The 23,796-nt window shown below is 49.7% G+C and overlaps 2 protein-coding genes across 2 annotated transcripts; one reads left to right on the forward strand and one right to left on the reverse strand.

Moving 5' to 3' along the window:
- The first annotated feature begins 279 nt into the window (after positions 1-279).
- LOC123826576 (DNA-directed RNA polymerases I, II, and III subunit RPABC4-like) lies at positions 280-1,367 on the forward strand. Its single transcript, XM_045850565.1, has one exon. The coding sequence runs from the start codon at positions 491-493 to the stop codon at positions 665-667; it is 177 nt and encodes a 58-aa protein (XP_045706521.1). The 5' UTR covers positions 280-490; the 3' UTR covers positions 668-1,367.
- A 509-nt stretch (positions 1,368-1,876) lies between these two features.
- SH3BP5L (SH3 binding domain protein 5 like) lies at positions 1,877-21,727 on the reverse strand. Its single transcript, XM_045850501.1, has 7 exons — positions 21,501-21,727; positions 20,711-21,291; positions 14,971-15,033; positions 14,703-14,831; positions 12,578-12,739; positions 10,935-11,108; positions 1,877-10,453 (listed from the first exon to the last, which is right to left on the reverse strand). The coding sequence occupies exons 2-7, from the start codon at positions 20,891-20,893 to the stop codon at positions 10,013-10,015; spliced, it is 1,152 nt and encodes a 383-aa protein (XP_045706457.1). The 5' UTR covers positions 20,894-21,291; positions 21,501-21,727; the 3' UTR covers positions 1,877-10,012.
- Positions 21,728-23,796: the final 2,069 nt, after the last annotated feature.

Below are 23,796 nucleotides of genomic sequence, written 5' to 3' on the forward strand. Positions count from 1 at the left end.
AGGGAGGCTGCCGAATTGAAAAAGCAAAGAAATATGGCCCAAATGAAAGAGCAGAACAAAACCCCAGAAAAAGAACTAAACAAATGGAGATAACCAACCTGTTAGATGCAGAGTTTAAAAACTGATGATCAGGATGTTCAAAGAACTCATTGAGTATGATAACAACATAAAGGAAGACAAGAAGGATACACTAACCAAAATAAAGAAAAATCTACAGGGAACCAATGTTAAGGGAAGGAAGCCGGGATTCAAATCAACTATTTAGAGCACAAGGAAGAAATGAACCTTCAACCAGGACAGAAAGGAGAAACAAGAATTAAAAAAAAACAACAACAAGGACAGTATAAGTAGACTCTGGGACATTTCCAAACATGCCAACATCTGAATCACAGGGATGTCAGAAGAGGAAGAGCAAGAAATTGAAAACTGAGCTGCAGTCTGTTTGGAAATACAGAGTGAGGCATTTCTGGAAGCTACATGGGGACTAACAATGGACACCCAGAAGGATGTCCAACCTCCAAAGCAGCAGCCAATGATATGTATCTGTGGAGACTGTCACACAGAAAATGAAACAAAATCCAGGGATCCAATCAGATGTAGAGAATGTGAATACAGACTAATGTACAAGAAAAGGACCAAGAGATTGGTGGTTTTTTATGCTCGATGAAACAGGGAATTCAGAGAAATATCTTTGTTTGCATTTGGATTTGTTAATGTACAGGTTTTGAGTAGTATACTTATCTTTACTATACTATACTATACTATACCTATCTATACTGTAAGTATACTTATCCAGTAGTATACTGGACTCATGTACAACTATATACATGTGATTTCATTTTAAAGCCCATATTGTGTTTAGGTATCTGTTAATAGTTTATGTAAGGAAATTATTTTTATATAAAGAAATTATTTTTTGTTCCATTGTTTTGTAACTTAATTTTATTGTTTATGTCATCTGATACGATGAAAGGTAAAAGCACTCCCCCAAACTTTGCATCAAACCTTGGAATCACTGAGGCCCTTGTTAAAAATAAAGTTTTATACTATCAAAAAGAAAAGGAAATTGAAAACTTATTTGAAAAAATAATGGAAGAATACTTCCCTCATTTGGTGAAGGAAATAGACATACAAGTCCAGGAAGCACAGAGAGTCCCAAAAAAGCTGGAACCAAAGAGGACCGCACCACCACACGCCATAATTAAAACACCAAAGGTTAAGGATAAAGAGAGAATATTAAAAGCAGAACAAGAAAATCAGAGAGTTACCTGCAGAGGAGTTCCCATAAGACTATCAGCTGATTTCTCAAAAGAAAACTTGCAGCAAGAAGGGACTGGCAAGATATATATGTAAAGTGATGAAAAGCAAGAAACTACAACCAAGATTACTCTATCCAGCAAAGCTATCATTGAGAATGGAAAGGCAGATAAAGTGCTTCCCAGATAAGGTAAAGCTAAAGGAGTTCATCATCACCAAACCATTATTACATGAAATGTTAAAGGAATATTTAAGAAAAAGATAAAAACTATGAACACTAAAATGGCAAGAAATTCATAAGTATCGACAACTGAATCTGGAAAAACAAACTAAGCAAACAACTAGAACAGAAACAGAATCATAGATATGGATATCACTTGAAGGGTTATCAGCTGGGAGGGGGAAGGGGAGAATTGGGGAAAAGATGCAGGGATTAAGAAGCATAAATGGTATATACAAAATAGACAGGGGGAGGTTAAGAATAGTATAGGAAATGGAGAAGCCAAACAACTTTATATGCATGACCCATGGACATGAACTAAGGGGGAGACTGTTGGAGGGAAGGGGAATACTTGGTGAAGTGGGGCAAAGAAGGAAAATGGAGACAATTACAATACCATAATCAATAAATATATTTTATTGATTTTAGGTTGATCTAAAATATATTGATTCAATATATTTTATTGAATGCCTAAAATATATTGATTCAATATATTTTAGAAAAGATAAATGAAGTGATCAGTCTTAGGCATCCAATGAAGCGATGTGTTTGCCATATTCCCAATTATGTCTGTTCACAAACTGCAGTGACCACCAGGATCATCTGAACGGCCCATGAACAGACTAGGTGCCACCCCCAGCTGCACTGCGAGTTCCTGACCCAGTACCTCTGGGGTGGGTGGGACCTGAAATTTGCTTTTCAAATAAGTTGCAGTGATATTTACATCTAGGCCAGAGTATAAGAATGGTGAAGGGTAGGAGAGAGACAGACATTCATGTGTTCTCATTTCACTGGGAGATGTTCATGTTTTAATTGAAAGATCATATTCCACAAAGAAACAAAATTCTCAGAACCTACAAGTCCTCAAGAAAACAGCACTGTTTTGATTAAACTGGCCTATTTAGCTTCACCTGGGTTCCAGGCAGACAAATCCTCATGGGATTAATGGTGCAGAGCTGCCCAGAGGGTCTTGGGCACAGCTTCCTGGGTCCTCTGCTACCTCAGGCCATAGGATGACTACTTCCAGGAAGAAGTTCAACTGTTCCTTGTGTCTCCCATGGGTCCTGCCGATGTCTTTAGTTCACTCATAACATCTGGTTTCTGATTATCAAATATCAAACACTGTTGGAGCCAGTGGAGGGTGGAGCATGTTTGAGACAAAGTTTATCAGTGATTTTTCTGACATTTGAGCCATAAACTGCAGGCTAGCAGATGGGTGCAGACTGCAAGCAGATCCAGGAAGAGCCCATACTTAGGCACCTCGAGACAAGATAAGAAGGGCTATAAATCTGGCCTGGGCTTAGTGAGTGTCTGGGCACCTACCTCTAAGTGAGACAGGATAGTAACAAGCTAGGAAAATTCCTTGGCAAGTTGAATAGGGAAACAGACAGATGGCTGAACACAATGGCCGAGCAATATACATTCATGTACAAAGGTTCACCACCCTGGAATAAATCTAGGCCTCAGCTGTATTTCAGCTCCAGAAGCAGAAAAGCAGCAAAACCAGGTGGGTGATGCCAGAACCAACTGCAATAACTACTGGCCCCTGCCTTGTCACTGACTCGTAAGTGGAGACCAGTATTCTTCCAGACAGGGCACACCTACAGAACTGATGAATATTCTGCATAGACCCTCCCCTAAGATTCCTGCCTACAAGAGAGAGATAAAGAGCCTCAAGACAAAGGGCCCAGTATACATGCACTCCTCTGGGAAACAGTTTCCTTTTCCTTCTTCTCCCCCCACTTCCTTCCCCACAGGCATGCCTCTCCTAAATTCTAAGGAACCCCAAGACTTGCAATCAGGGGAGCAATGGGCAGAGCAGCTTGGCCCAGGCCAATCCCCTGAATCTGTCCCCAAGACCCCCTTTCCTCTGACTTCCCAGTGGGCTAAGGCAGTCAAATCTCTACTGTTGCTTCCTCTATGCTAAGCCCTTCCTTGTTTTATTGTCCCCAACTTTAATAAACATATCCTCATAGTCACCTGGACTCATATTGTGAAGTCTTTCCTACACAAAGTCAAGAACCCACACATTACTGCTGGCCCTAGGCAGCCCCACTCTGGGCCAAACCCCTGTATGGTAACAGGAACACCATTCTACCACTGCCTTAGTCACCTAGGTGTGCTTCTGCTTGACTCAGAGGCTCCTCCAGGCAACTGAGCGTACTAGCTTCGCCTCTCTTCTCCACTTCTACTTTCTTCAGTTCTTACTGTTTCTCTAGCAGTGTTTCCTCTCATCCCTCTCCATTTATGCTTCCAGATGGATTTGCCTTTCACATTCTCTCTGGATGTGTCTTTAAAGGTATGTATGTATGTATGTATGTATGTGTGTGTGTATATATATATTATATTGATTTAGTTTAATGTTTTTAAACTAATTAAATTCAGAAAAAAATAAACAGCATATCCAAGGTGGCAGGCAAGCTAAATACCTGGTTGCAATTATTTTTTAAACCTTGAAATTGTTTTTGTTGGTGCCATAGAGACATAGCTTCCCCGCAAGGGAGACCACCCTAAAGCACTGTGCCTTTTCTTGTCATTGACAAGTCCCTTCCAACTGAGTTGCCACAGTCCCTTCTGCTAAATATAACTGTTTGAGGGAGAAGGAAAGGTTTGTGATAAGAAGCTTCAGAAATCCTGTCCAACATGGAAGTGGAGTTTGGGTGACAGGCAGCTGAAAGCCAAATAGAAGAGCAGGGGCAGCTGGGTCCCTAGCCTCTCTCCAAGGAGAGTGGGAGGCTGAAACCACAGCAACACTGAAGTCAGAAGAAAAGGGAGAGGTGACATAAAGTGAGGGCCTTTTGTCCTCCCCTGAATAGTGGCAGCCCCTGAGAGCCTGCACAGCTCCAGGAGCCTCCTGCTAGGAAGCCCCCTACGCCAGAAGCTTCCATTATCCCTCCATTCTTCCCCCAGTCCCCTGTAAGAATTCCTGTCTCACCTCTGGACAAGGGCCCTATGTGGCTGACATGCTCTTCGACTGTGTGTGGAGTGGAGAGGACCCGAAGAGGAAAAGGGACAGGATGTCAAGGAGGGCATGTGGGATGAGGAAGCAGCTGAGGAAGAAGTTTGTCTTTTCTTGCCAAACTCCACCACCCTGATCTACATTTATTCCTAGATCCAGATGTTCCTCCATCCTAAATGAGGAAGAAACTCATGTTGACTACTCCCTCCCCGCCAATTATGTTGATGGACAAATCAGCTGATTTATCCCAGGCCTTGTGACTACCACCTGCCTCCCAAGGGAAGGAGAAGTCAACCCCTGGTACTGCGGGACCCTTGATGCAATGGATAGTCATCAGCTCACACCCAAAGCAGGTGTCCACTGCCTCTAGCTGGGTTCCAACCAACCCTGGACTTGGAGTTCTCATGTTCTGTTCCTAAGACAACTCTACAAACACATCCACCAGTTCATATTGCCCCAAACTCACAGGCAAACACTCTCCACCAGCCATGTCATTTTAGTGCTTTAGAGAACCTGACAGACCATCTGCCCAGTGCGGCCCCTTTTTTGTAGAGTGGAACACCAAGGCCAGGGCGCTGAGTACGTCACTCATGGGTACACAGCCCCTAATGGTGGAGGAAGACCAATGATAGCCCTCTCTGGAGAGCGTGGTCAGTGCTTTTCACTCCTGAGTTACATCTGCCCCTTGCACACTGAAGTGTCCCAGTTTAGACCAAACATGACATATGGCCACATTATTATGTCTCTTGTAGCATGTTTAGGGTTGAGCAAGTATGGAGTCAGGGATGACACCGTGGTAGCATTGGGCCAATGCTGTGGTAAGGTAAAGAGCCTTAGGGAACTTGGGGAGGGTAGAGGGATTAATGCAGACCTGGCTGGAGAGCTGGGGAACCAGAAGAAAGGCCTTTGGTCAAAAGTTTACATGAGCTCTGGCTGGTGTGGTTCAGTGGATTGAGCACTGGCAAACCAAAGGGTTGCTGGTTCAGTTCCTAGTCAGGGCACATGCCTGAGTTGTGGGACAGGTCCCCAGTAGGGGATGTGTGAAAGGCAACCACACATTGAGGTTTCTCTCCCTCTCTTTCTCTCTCCCTTGGCTGAAGAGCCAGACCTGCCAGACCTCAAATCACAGGCAGAAGTCTAACAGGGTAAGCAGGGGAAACTTGCGTCGAGTAACATAAGAATGAACAAGTTAGTGGACAGATGATTGAGGATCAGTGCCATGTGTCAGACCCTGAGAACAGATGGGTGAGATGGGTGAGTCATAGTCCTCACCTGGAGACGCTCAGGACATTAGAAGAGCGAGACCTAGAGTCAGGAAGACTTGGGAGAAAGGGACCTCCTGCCAGCACCTGTCCAGCCTGCACCCAGTGGCTGGGTCAAAGCCTCAAAATAGTGAGCGCCCTGCTCAAAGCCCTCCATTCTTTCTGAGCCCTAAGCAGGGGAAACTTGCGTCGAGTAACATAAGAATGAACAAGTTAGTGGACAGATGATTGAGGATCAGTGCCATGTGTCAGACCCTGAGAACAGATGGGTGAGATGGGTGAGTCATAGTCCTCACCTGGAGACGCTCAGGACATTAGAAGAGCGAGACCTAGAGTCAGGAAGACTTGGGAGAAAGGGACCTCCTGCCAGCACCTGTCCAGCCTGCACCCAGTGGCTGGGTCAAAGCCTCAAAATAGTGAGCGCCCTGCTCAAAGCCCTCCATTCTTTCTGAGCCTACCAAAGCCCTCCTTCACTACAGCCCTCTCTAGTCAATCTATATTGTCCTGCACGTACCTGCTACCTACATGCATCTGTGTCCCTCACCCCTTACCTGGACAACCCACACACTTTCTGGTGTCCTTAACAAGCCATACCAGTGTTTTGTATTAAGAAGGATCCAGGTTAAGTATCTGATAAACTGCACTCATCCATTTGCCAGCCAGTGAAATGATCCCTGGTTCTGACAGTTCTGGGAGGGAGCAGCGTGGAGGCCAGCAGTTCAGTAACGGGGCCAGGTGGAGAATGATTGCCCAGGAGGCCAATGTGGAGGGAGGCTGAGAAAGGGGCAAGGACAGGACCCTAAGGAGGATGAGAAAGGTGGTCTGAGGAAGAGGATCGGGGCAAGAGGCACAGAACACCTGGTCCCAAATGACACCGCCCTGTACAACTGGCCCAGCTCACTTTTACCCTGTGCACAATAAGGACAGGCAGAACTGCAAGAGGCAAGTGGGGCCAGATGGGCTCAAATAGTGGGTTGCCCAGTGCTTGCCCACCAGGTGCCCAGCACTTCTCGGAAGGAACCTTACAGGACAGATCCAGACACACGCTGCCGCTGCCGCCATCACTGCTGCCACAGCTGCCACCCCCTGCAGACAGCGTGGGGTGTGACATGCCAGGAGCCCACCCTTTCCAATCATGTCTTGAAAGGAGACCAACCTGGAGGTGAGGCTTTATAAAAAGTCTCCTTGTCCAGCACACAGTGGAACCAGGTCCCTGGCACAGGTTTACTGTTGACATGGAGTGGCTGGCACTCACTGGCCTGTATCAGGCTGACACACCTGGACCTTCTTATTGTATAAGTGATGACCCTTAAGCAGAGAGACACTGGAGAACCCCCACCTAACTGCAGGTAACCTGGTGTACATCAGACTGGGAGCATGTGGGGGGCACAAAAGCATGGTCACTGAGCATCTATTAGGTACCAGGTGTGTACTGCTGGGCGGTGGGGAGACTGAGGCCCAGCTGCTCACTTGAGGACATGTTTCAGAAGCACTGTTACCACTCCCTGTGACATGGGATATGGTACAGGAATGGGGGACACAAGGCTCCATGTCCCCCACAACCTGACTGCTTCACTCTCTTTAACAAAATTCCTTGACCATTCCAGGATTCCCAGCAGAACTTCCTAAGAGATGACTCCACCCACTGCCTCTGCTGTGTCACCTCTGGGTCCTGTGAGGTCCTTAACTCAAGGGTTCTAATTTGGATTCTTAAGAACCCAACTGCCTCCATCTCCTTCTACAAAGTTGGGGCAGACGGGGTACTCCCACTGTGCCTGTTTCTCATCTGACAAAGGCAGCTGTGGTGCCACCCGCCCCACAGTGGGGGTGCAATGAGTCGATGTACATACCTTGCATGGGATACGCCCTGGGCTGGTGCTGGCCACTGCTGTAGGGATCCAACTGGAGGTGCTTACACTGTGGCCATTTTATTCCACTTAGAGGAAGCATCATCAGCTTTAACTTTCCTGGTCTCTCCCCACTGGTCTTATGTGGCAGGTGATTTTGCAAGAAACGGGCCTCCACAGCCAGCCCTTCTTTTCTGGGTCCCTTCACACCAGGAGCCTTACAGGTCTGCACTGCCAGGGACCAGAGAGAAAAGGATGACCTGGGAGTCATCTCAAAAAGGTCACCTGCCCAAGGACACAGGCCATGCATTCATAGCACTTTTCAGGGGTAAATGGAACACTGTGGCACCCATCTGCCTTACCACACTTCCCTTACTTCTGAGTAAAGGCAGCCTCACACCTGGGCAGTATCTGTCAAAGGGTACAGTGTACGTTCCATACACAGTGGCTGCTAATGTCCCATCTGGGGTCACCAGTTGCTGCTCTGCTCTCTTGTCCCTCTAGCTCCTTGCCTTTGCCAGCCCCTACAGGGTCTTCAGGCCTCATTTCACAGCAGGTTTCCAGTGGTCTCCTGCTCTCCCAACAGCACCTTCTCCATTTCTTTGGCTAACTCCAATCCTCGGCTGCCTGAATAGGCAGGTGCAACCCTGATGGGGCTCAGCCAGAAGCCTTCGTGTACCTCATGCTCCTGAAGTTCTTGGCCCTTCTCCACCTGATGCCACTGGATGTTTCACAGGCTGGGGTCCAAAGGCACTCAAACCCTCCTTGCCCCACAACAGAGCAAGCCCTCACTTGGGAGTTGCCTTTTATGTGTTAGAATGTGGTATCAGATAGAACAGAAATAACTAAGTATGACCTAACAGTTCAGGGGACAAAAAATCATTCACTATATGAAATTCAAAGCTAGCCAGACAACCTGTGTACTTACTAAATCCTGTAACCCTTCATGCTCACTCACATCCAGGAGTGGCACTCACATGGACAATAAACAACCAGTGAGTCCACACCACTCCACCCTACACACCTGTCCCCACCCAACAGGCAGGGTGGGGAGCCTCCCCTGTGGGCTCACCCCAGCCATGAGCCAGAAGCCTTCTCTTCCCCCCTTGGCCTGGCTAGATCACAGATTCAACTCTTCTCTACCACCCCAGGACCTTCCCTGACCACTCCACCGACAGAGACCCCCATCACCCTGCTATTCCCCTTTCCCTATGCTCCTTTGTGGGGTAGGAGAGGTAAACATTACCATTACATAAACTATTTTATTTATATAAAATTAGGGATGACACTTCCCCCAATACTGGCACATGGACACACATACACAGCCATGACCACCTCAAACCCAGAGGTTCTCATTGTGACCATCCTGCCTGGACCCTAGAACAGGGAAACAGCGTCCATGTGCAGGCCAACTGCTCTGCTGACAGCAGCATGCCAGCCCAGCCCAGCCCTCCTAGGCTGGGGCAGGAACCACCAGCCCCCCCAAGGCTCCCAGACTCAGTGGGGCTTCCCCACTCTGCCCCTACACACAGGCTGGCAACACTACCAGACACCTGGAGCTGTTCCCTGAAGAGGGTGAGTCCTCTCTCAACACCAGGGGCACCCACTCTTGGGCATTCCGCAGGGATCTTCAAGTAGATATCATTTAGTTGGTGGAAGAGCACCAAATTCCTAACTCCATCCTGCAGGAGGCCAAGATCCAGCTCAGCATCCTTTAAACCTCACTCCACACCAGGACCTCATTACCTCTCTACTCCCAACAGGGACCCTAGCAGAGACCCACTAGCACCTTGGCAATGTTGAGGGCCCAGCCCTGCTGGGAAAGCAAAGCACATGGGAGCCCATGGTCCCATGTTGACACTGGGGCTGGGTTTCACCTTTCCTGCCAGCAGCACCCTTCAAGTCTTGCTCTGGGGCACCTAGAGCAAAGTGGATTAGGTCATGAGAATGGAGCGCTGAAGGGACAGAGGTTGTGTCTTCCAAAGGCACAGAGCCCCACAATGCATCTTACAGATTACACACAGGCTGACTGAGACAGAGCATGGGGGCAGGGCTGCCAAGAAGGCCCTGCCACATCCCTAGGGCCCTTTGAGAGACAGGGGAGATAGAAGGAACTCGTGTTCATCCACTCAAGCTGGGGGGCCTGAGACACTGGATTCAGGTCCCATCTTTTGTGATGGGCTTCCCTGTGCCTCCCAGACCAAATTACCTGAGGGGAAAAGCCAGGCAGGAGAAGAGAAGTCAGAAAGAGGCCAGCAAAGGGCATGGACAGACTGTGAGGACCGGAGATAAGCCTTCTGAAGAGTAAGGCAACACCTGGGGGGAGGGCACAAATGACAAGAGGACTCAGTCGCAGCCAACCCAGCCTCTCCAGGGGAAGCAAGGCCCCCAGCAGAGGAGTTGGGAGCCCACGTGGCCCTGCACGGGCCAGCAGTGGTAAGAGACACACAACCACCCTGAGTATGGGCTACAGACTGATGCTACGCTGATGGCGGCCCCCTCGGCCCCCACTCTGGGGACCCAGCCCCTGGCCGTCTAGACTTGCATGGTCCGAGAGGCCCCGCAGGTGTTCCACGGAGTCACACTTCTGCAGGTCCGAAGCCACTGTGCGCAGACTCAGCAGGCTCAGAGTGTCCGAATCCCCGGCAGGAGCAGGCCCCAGGCTGCAACCCTCTTCTGGGGCTCCACCCTCAGCCCCCTCAATGATCCCGCTGTCTCCATCCTCCTCTGGCCTAGCCTCAGCGCCCACAGGGGAAGACCGCCGGGGGCCCAAGGGGTGTGGGGGCAGGCCCCTGCGTCGTGCATGAATCTGCTCACTGATCTGCTCCAGATTGCGCAGGGCCACAGAGTAGCGGGTCTTGGCCTGAGCAACCTGCTGCTCCAGCTCTGTCACCTTAGCCTTGTGCTCCTAAGGAGGAAGGGAAGGAGTAGCCAAGTGACATAACTCAGTAGGCAATGCTCCACAGATGGGAGCTGCCAGTTCTCTCAGCCCCACTGGGCAGCTCCGCCCTATCTTCTCTTCTTCCTTCCCCTACACCCACCCAAACCAGGCCCTGCTCTGGACTTAAGCCCAACGGTATCTCCCTCCCAGGTCTTCATCTCCACCCATCACTCTTCTCTTCCCGTGGTCTTTCTTTCTCTATCTAGCCAGCTCCTCTTCTTCATCCTTCCTGATTTCCCAATTCTCACTTTTTCTCCCTTACCTCCCTACAACTCCATTCTCAACCAGCATCTGCCCCCAACCCCAATCCCTACTCCCCAACAGACTCCCCAGCCGCCATCTGTCCCATCTAGCTGGCCTGGCAATGGTGCAGAGGCCACACACTGCCCTGCTGCCCTCACTTTCTATGTCTGCATCCTCCTGCCTGTCCCTCCCTCCCCACAGCTACCTCCAGGATCTGGCTGAACTGGGCCTTGAGCTCAAAGTAGGGGCGGCTCTTGCCAATGGCCCGCCGGAGGGTCTTCTGCAGGGCTTGCACCCGAGCCTCAGCCTGCTGGCACAGCCGTGTCACCCGCTGGTGCTCCCGCTCGCCACGAAGCCGTTCCTCCTCCGCCTCGTTCACCTGGCCCAGGCAGGGCAGATGACAAACGTCACTGAGCTGGGGGACATGCTCCTGCCCCTGTCATCGGCCCCTAGGCTGCCACTCCAAATGTTACCGTGGGGGAAACCCCCGCTGTCTGCAGAGCTTGAAAGGGCATGGATCCCAAAACCCACAGAACAGTGGGTCCTTGCACCTGCTATTGTTACCTGCACTACTGCTGCTCAGTTTTCCTGCTGCCAGGAGGGTGCTGGGCCCTCTGGACAACTTGTGAGCCTGTTGGGAATGTCTGTCTGGGAACATCTCCCATAATCATCATCCTCAGGGAGCCCTCAGTACCAGGGGTGGGAGCTGGGGGAACCAGAGGAGCCCCAGTGAGGGGATCCACAGTTCCACACTGGGTTCTCTGGGGTTTCATGACCCAACAGGGAGCAGGTAAGGGTTCCTGTCACCTTGTCCACCAGGATCAGGGGGCCAACCCTGCCACACACTGGGCAGACACACACTGGAGTCCTGTGAAGCCCTGCCACTCACAGCCCAAAGGCCTCCCCAGTGCTGCACTCCTCTATGTGAGCTCCTGTTCTGTGCAGTGTGGGGGCCTGGACTAAGGAGTCTAAGAGAACCTGGGGCACAACCACCCCTCAGGAGCTCACACTTACTCTCTAGACTAAATGTGTCCCCCTCAAAGCTCACATGTTGAAATCCTAACTGCCACGTTGACGTTGTTGTAGGCAGAGGTGACTAGCTCATGGGTGGGACTAGTGCCCTGATAAAAGGGCTCTGGAAAGCTCCCTCACCCCTTCTGCCACGTGAGGATACAATGAAAAGATGGCCAGCTGTCTAGAAACCAGGAAGGGGACCCTCACCAGGCATCAAATTTGCCTGTCTCCTGATGTTGGACTCCCCAGGCTCCAGAGCAATGAGAAATAAACATTTGCTGTTTAAAGAAAACGTTTAAGACATTTGCTGTATATTATTTTGTTTTCTTAGCCTGAATGCACTGAGACACTTGCTCTTTACACAGTGAAAGTGGCAGACTGAAGCTGATGCCAGGAATCCTCCTGCTCCCCAGCTACCTCAAGTAACTTGGAAATTACACTTCAAATATCAAATTACAGCGGCAGAGCTTAAAAGCAAGAAAGGGAGAATATTCTGAAAACTGAAGGACATACCATAGCAAAACAGAAGGACATATCACAGCAAAACATAATAAAATGTGCATGCTGACTGCAGAGCATCCAGCAGGGTGAGACTGTTTGGGTTAGTCCCAAACCTGGAGGGAAATGTTCAGAAGGAGCCAGAGAGTCTGAGTCCAGAGCAGATGTACATGAAAAGCACTGAAAGCCAAGCAGGACAGAGCAAGGAACAGATTTTCCAGAATCAGAGTTAAAGCTAAGGAAAGGCTAGAGTGGAAAATAGAGAGAAAGGAGTAGAGCAGGTGATGAGATGAAGAGACAGCAGAAGAAGCAACCTGCTGCAACAGCCTGGCTCACCTTGCAGGTGGCGTGGTTGAGCATCTCCTGCCACGTAGGGTCCAGTCGGTTCTTGTCAGCCATGACTCCCTGCTCTGCCACAAACACCATCTCCCGGGCAGCATTGTGCATGCTCACAGCCCGCTCGTACCGCAAGGCTGCCTTCTGTGTCTCCTGCTGGGCCTGAGGGGAGAGGGTTGTCAGAATAGGGCATCCTGGAGGGCCTCCTTGTGGACCATGGAGACCTATCCTGGGTGAGGACAAGAGGAGGAAGGCCCACTGCAATGTCGGCTTCACTTTTTATACTACGATGAGGATAAATGTCAACCAAGGAAGCAACATTCTAAAAAGAATATGTTGTAAGGGTGTGGCCTGAGAGAAGATGGGAAAGCATGATGCTGCCAGTGGAGCATGAGCATGTGAGACCCAGCAGTCTCAGAGGCTGCTGGCCTTCCGCTGGATGGAGAACAAAAGATATTCACCCCATGTTAGCTGCAAAGGGATTAGCAATGTGGACCAAGTCTCACAGAAAGAAGGTATGCCTAAGACCATTGAGTTCAGTACAGCTGGGAAGGTGAGGGAAATAATCAGACAAGTGCTCAGAGACAGTCATCCCAGCTTTGCTTACCAAACAAAACACTGGAAACAAACCTAAGTCCAGTTCCAAGGAACTGGTTATATAAATATAGTACATCTCATGAAAGGAAATATTCAGTAGCCCTTAAAATGGCATGAATGAATGAATATTTATTGACATGGAACTATGTCATAAGTAAAAGAGAAAACAAAAACAGCATTTAACCGTTGCTGGTGTGGCTCAGTGGATTAAGCACCAATCTGCGAACCAAGGGGTCACTGGTTCAATTCCCAGTCAGGGCACATGCCTGGGTTGCAGGCCAGGTCCCCAGTAGGGAGAGCATGAGAGGCAACCACACATTGATGCTTCCCTCCCTCTCTTTCTCTCTCCCTTCTGCTCTTGTCAAAAAATAAGAAAATTTTAAAGAAAAAAAAAAAAATATATATATAAAAAAACAAACCAGCATACAGCCCTGGCCGGGTGGCTCAGCTGGTTAGAGGACTGTTCCATAAACTGAAAGGTTGAACAGGGGTTTGATCCCTGGTCAGGGTATACGGCTAGGTTGCAGGTTTGGTCCTTAGTTGGGGCACATGTGACAGGCAACTAAAAGATGTTTCTCTCCCCCTTTGTCTCCCTCCTTCTCTCTCTAAAATAAATAAGCATGTCCTCAGGTGTAGATTAAAATAGTAATAATTAATAATAAATTTAAAAATGTAGCATATATTGTGTAATACCACTTTGACATGATTTATACAAAAATTTCAATGGGTTATCTGTACTGTATTAATCATGTTTTATATTTTCTGTATTTTATAATGCTTTGACATGGCAGGGGCCTTGCTGGCCTTCCCAGTGCTAACTAATTCCTAAGATAAACTCCCCTGTGAGCACACCTTTCACACTCAAACCAGCCAACCCAACACCCACCACTTCCTGTATCTGATTCTCATACACCAGCCAATATTGCCTCTGTCCTATATCACCCAGAGCCATGTATAAGACAGCTGGGACCCATTCCCACAACTCACAGACCAGCCCATGACTCAAACCATCCCACCCTAAGTCTGGCCAGGGTGGCCTACCCTGCCTCACCCATTTCTTCCCACGAAAATCACAAAAAAGGGCCTGGGCCAAGCTTTCTATTTGTGCCTTCAGACTCCTGACCAACCCAGGTGTTTCTTCATGAGGCCATGAGTGATGTTGCAGGACCCCAGCTCTGGGAACTGCCATTGTCTCTGTCATCTCACCATACATGACCAAAACAAATCCCAGGTACAAAAATCATGAAACATGTACACAGTAGAATCTGGGGTAATTTTTGTTTTCTTCTCTTTCTCTTGTTTTACTATTATAGGCTTCTAATGGTGAATCCACATTATTTGTGTAAAGAAAAGGAAGGAAGAAGGGTAAAGAAGTGGAGGATAAGAAAAAAGAGACATGAACCAAAGGGAAGAGAAGTAAGAGAAAAGCAAAGAGAAAAGGTGATCTGTCTCCCCCTCCGTACAGAGGAGGAATCCTTGCCTAGGTTCAGCACACAGCACTTCCAAAGCAAGGGTCAGGGGTCTATACCTCCTTAGCCAGCCGCCGAGCCTCATAATAGGGTCGAGCCTTCTCGATGCAGCTCCCCAAGTGGGAGCCCTGAGTGTTGAGCTTCCTCGCTGACTCCTGAAGGATCCTCCGATAGGTGGTCCTGGCCTCCTGGCAAAGGGACAAATGTGTAGGCAGAGGACACATTGTGTGCAGATTCCAATCCCTCATTTCCCATATCTCCCTTTTTCCTGCCACTGTGCTGAAAAGGGAGGGAGACACATGAAGAAACCTGGGGCAGAACACTCACGTCCAGCTGCAGCTCCACCTGGTTGATCTCCTCGCTGGCCTGGTTCAGGTGCTCCAGCTCTTCCTGCCACAGACAGGGGCAGAGTTAGAGACTCCAGTGGGCCAGGTGGGCGCCGGGGGGGGGGGGGGGGGGGGGACCGTGCACAGAGGGAGAGTCCACCCAAGTAAGGAAAGGTAGAATGCAGAAGGGCATTGCTCCTCCATGTCAGACACTAACACACAGTCTCCAGTCATCTCACAAGTTACCTGTGTCACGGAGTAAATCCCCCCACTTTAAAGGTGAGGAAGTCAAGGTTTGGAGAATGGAACACTCATGCACACAGTGACCTGGTGGCAGCCTGTTAGCTCTCCCTGAGACCATACCACCTCCTCCTCGGCCTCCAGTCAGGAGTCTCCTCAGTGTTCACACTCTCTTCCCTGAGCCACTTGCTCAACACGCATTTACTGTACACTTACACAGCTCAGCACATAAGATTTGAGAATTCAGGACTCAGGTGACAGCTCATGACCCAGCAAGTAAGCAAGAAACCCTCATGGCATGAGGAGCCATGGGAGGGGGTGGGCCTGTTAGGTGGTGGGGGCAGCAGAGTTACCTACCGGGGCAGCACAATGCCAGGGCAGAACACCCAGAGCACTTGCCCCCAGACTGGACCTTGATGGATGTACAGAAAATACCAGTGACAGGCAGGCACCAGGAGACAGGTGCTCAGGTGAGAGAAGCCAGCGAGGCTGGGGCACAGGGGAGGGGCACCTCTCAGAGCCTGGTGTGACCTGGCCTATCTGAGCATGTGAGAAATGAGTAGAGAGCCTGGGGAGACAATGGTGGCAGCTGTCTGCAGTACTCCAGCTGGGGGAAGAAAGGACAGGTCTAGGGAAATGCAAGATGCAGAATCATAAGGGCCTGATGGACAACTGAGGTCAGATTAGGGAAGAATGTGTGGTTCAAGAGGCCTTGAGACCTGCTCAGGAGTAGGGTGACAATAATCCCAGGTTCCTATCCAGTAGATCCTGGGGGAGAAAGGAAGAGCCTCAGGGAGAAGTCACCAGACACAATGGACCCAGGAAGCCTGGAACAGAGCAGGCGGAAGTGTTGGACTCAAGTTTCCACCCCAACCTTTCTTAGCCAGTTTCCTAGAGCCCAACATGCCACGGACATTTCTGAGGAGGAGCACTGCCCCAGAAGATGTCTGGTGCTCAGCTAAGGGAGTCCCTGCAGCAGCCAGCCGGACTCACCTGTGTCTGCCTGCTGCCCATGCCCAGCCATGGCCTGCATTTGGCCAGGAGTCACATTGCCACCACCGGCTCTTTCAGCAACCCAGTGTATGATCCCCTTAGTCTTTTTTTTTTTTAAGATTTTATTCATTTTTATTTTTAGAGAGGGAAGAGAGAGAGATAGAGAGAGAGAGAGAAACATCAATGTGCAGTTGCTGGGGGTTATGGCCTGCAACCCAGGCATGTACTGTGTCTGGGAATCAAACCCAGGACACTGTGGTTCGCAGCCCGTGCTCAATCCACTGAGCTACACCAGCCAGGGCAGTCTTTTTATTTCTATACCCCTCCTCAAACTCTGAGATTTGAGTCTATAAGTAAGAATCTAGGAAATCAAGTCACATGTCCTAATTACAGTCAAGGAAGAACACAAAGGAAGACACTCAAATGAACCAAAAACAAAGATATGAAAGCACTCTGACCTGCCTCTAAGAGCGTTTCACACTGGACAGAACAGAGCTGCCCAACAAAAATACAATGGCAGCCTCATGTTCACTTTTTAGTTTTCTAATAGCCACGTTAAAAAAAGAAAAAAGAAAAACCAAACAGATGAAACTGTAATATTTTTCATTTAACCATATATGTCCAAGAAATTGTGATTTCAATATATTGCCAACATAAATTATTAACATATTTTTACATTCATTTTTAGACTATGCCTTTGAAATATTCACATGCATTTTGAACTTCAGGGCATATCTCAGCCTGGCCAGTGGCACTTGGCTTCCATACTAGGCAGTTCTGGTCTAGAAAGCATGTGCTTGGCCACCTGGTCAGTCCTACAATCCAGTGTCCATAAGAAAACATGGCAGTCTGGAGCCGAGGGAACACCTAGCCACCACACAGCTCCCAGTTTCACTGTCTTCCCTATAAAGACACCACCCGGCACTGATGGAGGTACCCCAGTGGGCCCTCAGAGAAAGCAATTCCTAGTAGGGTGAGAGACCTCCTCTCCCCCTGGGCCCAGCTCACAGCATTTTCAGACTCCGGACAAGAGATGCCACCCTCCCGGCAGCCCCGCCAGCATCCTCCCTTTCTCAGCTCATTCTCTTGACAGACAAGAAACAATGAGGTGAGCATCCAGCCATCAGTGACAGAGCTGGGGCTGGATCCTAGACCTACCCTTTGATCAGGCTTTCCTGCTACCGTGACCACTCTCCTAGCACTAAGGACGTTCCTGGATGGATACCTCAGAGAAAACAGGAACATCATCACCTCAGAAAGCCATGGCCGACAGGAAAGGACAAGCCTCAGGAGAACAACAAACATTGATTCTGGGGGAAAATAAAGAGGGGTGCTGGCCACTCTGCACTGTTCCCATAGGCAGACCAAGGTCCAGACTAACTCTCACTCAGTTCCCTGGCCCAATGTGCTCCCAGACCCTGACAAAATCATCAGAGTGGATGGCTCTATGGAAGCCATCCCCACTGAAGATGGAGGAAGGATATACAAGGCTTTAGCTAGTGGTGAAGGGCAGGAATTCGCACCAGCACAGCAGCTCCAGAAATTAAAAGTCCTATGTTAAATGAGGACTGCCCCTCGATCAGTCACAAAGCTCTTTCCAAAGGGCTACAACGTGGTGGAGGCAGCCAGGCTGGGCCATTTGGGCAGCTGGTAACCCATTCCGTATGGCCTGCCCTGCTGGGGACTCCTGATAGCTGCTGACACAGAACTCCAGGAAAATGAGGTCTGAGTCATCAAATATTGCCCATCAGTGAGCCTGTAGTCAGCAGGAAGGGTGACCTTCCTGGGCACACGGTGCATTTCCAGGATGCCAGGCTATTCAGGTTGCCAACATGCCTGTGCTGCCATTAACACACTAAGCCATGGTAAGAGGGTGGGGCCAGGGTGACACTTGGCCCGTATCTCGGAAATAAGAGAAATAAAGCTGTCTGTGAGCCAAATCAACATTTCAGATGAAGAAGCAGAGGCTGCAAAGTCACCATTAATAGTCTGGGAAGCAGCATCTGAGTGAATGTACTTAGTCACCACAGGAACGAATGTACCCATCACAAAGAGGCTGAGAAAGTTGCTGAGGAGGAGATTGAGGCCCACCCAGCACCACCCTCCTCCCCTGGAATCATCCTTGTCTCACAGAGCACAGGACCAAATTGGAGGCCTCAGAGAACTAGGCTGAGGTCAAGATATAGGGAGGATAGGGCCAGTGGATTCCAGCTGGCTTCCCTTGACTTCCAGGGGATCCCACCAGACAATCGGGCCATGGGAGGGCTGCCTGCCATTCAAGAAACCCTAGTCCCCACATCAGAAAGAGCCTCACCTGAAGTTTCAGAAAACATCTGAATAGGATTTGTCTTCAGACACTCCTGGCCCAATGGCCTCCTGTTAGAATCACTTTGCACCCACCCAGGCCAAGAGAATGCACACATCCGGTCTCAGACGGGTGCTCCTAGAGCTCCCTGGTGGGTTTTGATGGATCTGTGGGTAAAGACCCACTGAATGCACTAAGAATCCACTTACAGCACTAAAACACATTATCAGGAGAACACAGTCTGTGCACTGTCAGCAGAAAAGGAACATGCAAAGACACATGCTCCACTGTCATCTATATCCAGAAGAGCCCAACTCCAGAAGGGTTGAATGCCAGCTGCCTACTCCATGAAGGGTGCCCTCACAGCAGCCTGCCTCTCCCACATGGCAACAAGGGCTGAATTCTCACTGAGGCCAGAATACTGACTGGGCTGAGGGCACCAATGAGGAAGGCCTGTGCAAGGACACCCTTCCTTCCTATATACCCTACAACATGCCCCCACTTTGGCAAGTCACAGTGTGCTCACTGAAGGCTTGAGGATATCAGTATGCCCAGTGTACCACAAACTTCACAAAGCTCATCCAATGGAACTGCCCATGACAGAATGTCCTAATTCTACATTGCCAACAGCATCGGGGGAACAGCATCTTTAATTTTTATTTCATTTTAATTGACTTTATTTAAGTAACCACTTGCTGCTAGTGGCTATGAGACTGAAGAGTAAAGCATCAGAGTGACTCTGTGCTCACTGGGCATTACAGGAGCAGGAAGGACTGAGGGAAGAAGCTGCTGGATTCTCCTTGGGAGCAGTGCCAGGAACGCTGCAGGGAGCATACAGCACATCACATGGCCCTCCTCCCCAATGCATACAGGGGTCTCTTTCCCAAAGCACTACCTGCAAACTGTCACCAAGAGACAAACTAAAGAATTTATTAAACAAAAGATTCACAGGACTGTCAGAGCAGGGCAGGAAGGAGTCATGCAAATCAGTGAGAACACGCGTTACTTCACAGATAAAGAAACTGAGGCTCACAGAGGTTATGTAACTTGCATGAAAATCACAAATCATCAGGCAGGAGGTTGCTTAAATCTCAGTCGAAGACTTTTTTCACTACAACTTGTTTCCTCAGTGGAGGACAATCTGTAGAACGAGCAGGAGAAACTGAGCTGATTTCAATGCAATACCTGTGGGACACAGCAGGCATGTCACCACCTCACTGCTGCTCCTCTGTGAGCAGGGGCACACTTATCACATACATTGCAGGAACCCCACCAAGATGGAAGGAAGGATTGTAGGACCAGCTCTGATTTTTTTTCTGAATACACAAAAGTAACCTACTAAAGGTTTTTGGACAAGGAAGCCTAAGAAAGCAAGCCTCCAAATGTGTTGCTCACCTACAGGTGTGTCACCAGCACATCAGAAATTTTGAAGATGCTATGAAGTAAAGGGCAGAGTCAGCCCCAAACACAGAAACATGCTGGCCTTCACCTGCCCAGCTTCCCAGGCTAGTCCTTCCCAGCCACTGCCTGGAATCACCGCAATCCAGCCTCCGCTGGCCAAGCATCTCCTCCATCTGGTGCCCACCCTCCTCTACCCTCGTCCATTACTCCAGGTTTCCTTCCCAAAGATCTGACCCTTACCCACTACCAACCAACCAAACAGCCTGTAAGTGCTCCAAGGCACTGGATGACAGCAGCAGCATCCTTAAAGCTGAGCATATGTGTCACTGAGGACTGACTGCAGCTGATACACATCGGATTTCTTCACAGGCCTAAACCTCATGCCACCTCTGAAAGGTTTCACCCTTTACAGATATGAACACCCCTGGGAGACACTGATAAGGTGAGATCCTTTCCCAACCTCAAAGTCACCTCTTCTGACATCCCAGTCACACCACATCTGAGCTGACAGGCCCTCTGCTTATTTGGAAACAACAGTTCTCCTCTGCATTGACCTAAAGCGTGCCTCCTGTATCTGCCACCAATTTGTCCCTTCCCTTCCTCCAGTGAGGCTTCAGCAACCACATCAGGCACTTGGGTCGGCATTTCTTGGCACTCCCATCACAGACTAATCTTTTACTACTTGTCACACTGTATTGCCATGATTTGTTGACAAGACTGTTTCCCTTTCCTGCCCCAGTGCACTCGTCGGCCAGCTCTCCAGGAAAGGTGGCACCCTTCTCCACCCCCCCATCAGTCTCACCTGTATTCGAGGATCCAGCTCTTCCTCCTCCCCGCGGGACAATTTGGACTCACTGCTGTTGCTTCCATCTCCTCGGGGCTCCTCCGTGACTGGGCTCCGAGGGATTTCATCCTCCACAACCTCTGGCCGCAACTCCCCCTGAGGGGTCTCCCGGCCCCCTGGAACCTGCCTGAGCTCAGCCATGCTGACGGGGAGAGGGCACAGCCCTATGCACAAAAGAGGACTGACATGCTGGGGCCAGGGCCCCAGCTTGGGGTTTCCCGGGCTCTGTGTGGCAAGAAAGGTTTCTCTTCTCAAAGACTGGTAAAGGGGGCACAGGAAGAACTCGCACTGAGTTAGAGGCGGAGATTCCAGTCGTCAGCAGGGTGCTTAGAGCTATAGCCTAGTCTGTGCAAAAGTTCTTTCCTCCCAGCCACGGGGAGCTGCTGCTCCGAGGCAACGGGCAGAGGCCTGGATCCTGGGCCAAGGCCTGCGAGGAGGCGCACCATTCGGGAGGATGGAGGCAGGCGCCTCGGGGCACAGGTGGCAAGTGTGAGAGAGTGCTCGGCCCGAGCAGAGGCCGCGGATAGGTGTCTGGGGAACTGCAAGGGAAACAAAGGCCGAGGCTATGCTCAACCTCAGAACGTTGGGCACTAAGGACCCACTCTCGTCCTCCCACACCCCCGTAGTACGACTGACGCCCACCTTAACTTCTCAGTCCTTGAGGACCTGAGGTTCTACTCCGCGTCCCAGCCGCTCCCGCCCGCCCCCCAGCGGGCCCCGGGCTCACTCTCCAGCACCCACGACTCACCTCGCATTCACCAGCCCCGCCCCACCTCCTAATCTCGTCAACTTGAGAAATCTCCGAGCTTCTTGTCTCCAGCCCTACACTCCTCGAGTGCAGAGATGCTGTCTCCAGATCTCCAGTACAGCCAGGCGCAGAGATCCCCACTCCCAGCCTCGCCTCAGTTTACCTTACCGTGCAAGGAGTTCCACACAACCCTTCCCCGTCCTCCGCAACAACCCTGTCCAACCAAATAGGACAGAACCAAAAGGAAGCGGAAATACACAGCGTAGTAACGACGCCCTCCGCCACCCCCACGCCTTCCTGCGAGCCGGCTTCTCTTGGATTCCCCGACGCTCGCCCCGCCCAGCCTGCAGTTTCCGCACAAAATGGCGCCCGACAGGCCTCAGGTCACCTTACGTTGTCTGCAGCCTGTACTCCACTACAGCTAAGTGAGGTTAAAATATGAGTGAGCTGTTCTAAGAAATCCAGGGAGCGGTATGGAAACATAGAGAGCCTGGTGGGTACAGAAGTGCTAAAAATAGGACAGAAGCTGAACAACGGCTGAGAGAGTGTTGCCATCTTGCTTTACGGCCCTGGGGCTCTGGGAGCAGGAAGTAACTTCCGGCCTCGCCCGTGATATCTAAAGCGGCCCCGAACTGGGCTGGTGGACTATTGTCACTCGAGTGCTTGGACTAGCGGGCGCTGCTCTTGGGATTGAGTATTGTTCTCCACAAGTGTTTGTCATCACTACAGTGAAGTCAGGGTGTCTTAACACACCACTGTCTGACGAATGGTTTCAAAGGTTAAATCTCGCCGTTGAGGGCTAGTGGCCCTGCCCCGAACCCTGTCCCTGTTCCCCCGGAACGTCGCGTCGCTGGGGTCGCTGCTACCCACGAGCCCTAACCAAATATCTGTCCGCGTGGACTCGGCGCTCTGGGCGCTCAAAAGCCCGCCACCAGAAGGAGCTTGTAGCAAGACCTGTCAGTCAGGAAAAGGACTTGAGCACAGCGTCCTGGGCGCCACCTGCAGGTGTTCCCAGGCGAGGCCGAGAGGACCAGGTGTTTCTGCCAAAGGCCTGAATTCCTCAGATGATGCCAGGGCTCGCCCTGAGTGTAGAAGGCTGCGTTACTGAGGACCCCTCCGTCCTCCCTCACTTCTTAGTCTCGATGTGAAAAAAATGTTTTAACAAGCAGAGCCAAATATTCCTGTGAAAGTGACTGCAAAGAGATTTTCCCACAAAAAATTATTAACTTTATTTTTGAAATTCCAAGAGTGACGTTGCTCACCGTAGTGGGTCAGAGGGACTGTATCTCAAGTGGACAGATGTGCATAATAAAGGCTTCAGTCGTCTGTCACGTTCCTTTTTATTATCTAGGTCCCTACAAAAACCATGAGAGTTACATATATAAATCAAATCATTTTTTATTTCTTCTCTAGCAATCACTTCAATTTTGTAAAAATTGCAGTCTGTAATGACTGCATTCTGATCAGGTCCTGAGGTAGTAGTAGCGTCCTTGATGTGTGCACTGGCCTCTCCCAGGGTTGACCCTCCCTCATGGAGACCAAATGCCCTGTCATTATGTCTAGGTTTGGAACTTTTGAGTAAGAGGAGGTTGGCCGCTGTGCACTGCTTGTTTGAGGCCTGCATAGACATGATGAGAAAACTCTTTTCTAGGCCTCATTCTCCAGTGGACCTTTCTGCAATGATGGAAATGTTTGGTGTCAGGTCTGTGCAATATGGTTGTCACTGGCAGTGTGTAGCCATTGAGCACTTGAGATGGAGTTGGTATTGTTAAGGAACTGCATTTTAATGTGATTCTAATCTTAAACAGCCACAGGTAGCTAGTGATTCCATCATTTGACAGCACAGTTTTAGAGCATGCCTTTCCATTAATCTCTTCCCGACACCTGCTGAACTTTCACATCTTCAGTACAAAACAGATTTCTTCCAATCTCCACTGTCATTTGTCTCATCTCTACTTCCTTGCCTCCCATTTACATCTGCAGTCTGGCGTCTGCTTGTGCCAATCCACTGCAGTTGCACAAACAGCTCATCTGTGCTCTGAACGTTGCCAAATCACTGACATCTGACCATGGATTGTTTCTTTTTTCTCCTCCATTTTTAGCTTCTAAGTCACCCTTTTTCTGGGTTTTCTCTTACTTCTCTGGGGTATTGATTCATTCCTTCATGCAGTATGTCTTCACTGAGAGACTACTATGTGCCAAGATTTTGGGTAATGAGAAAAAGGACATTGTCCCAGTTTGCATGTAGCTTATAGTGTGTGCTGCTCATTTTTTAAATCAGTGATATTCAGGCTAA

Source organism: Phyllostomus hastatus, unplaced genomic scaffold (genome assembly GCF_019186645.2).
Source record: "Phyllostomus hastatus isolate PE091 unplaced genomic scaffold, TTU_PhHast_1.1 phas_contig_81, whole genome shotgun sequence".
NCBI classification, from domain to species: domain Eukaryota; kingdom Metazoa; phylum Chordata; class Mammalia; order Chiroptera; family Phyllostomidae; genus Phyllostomus; species Phyllostomus hastatus.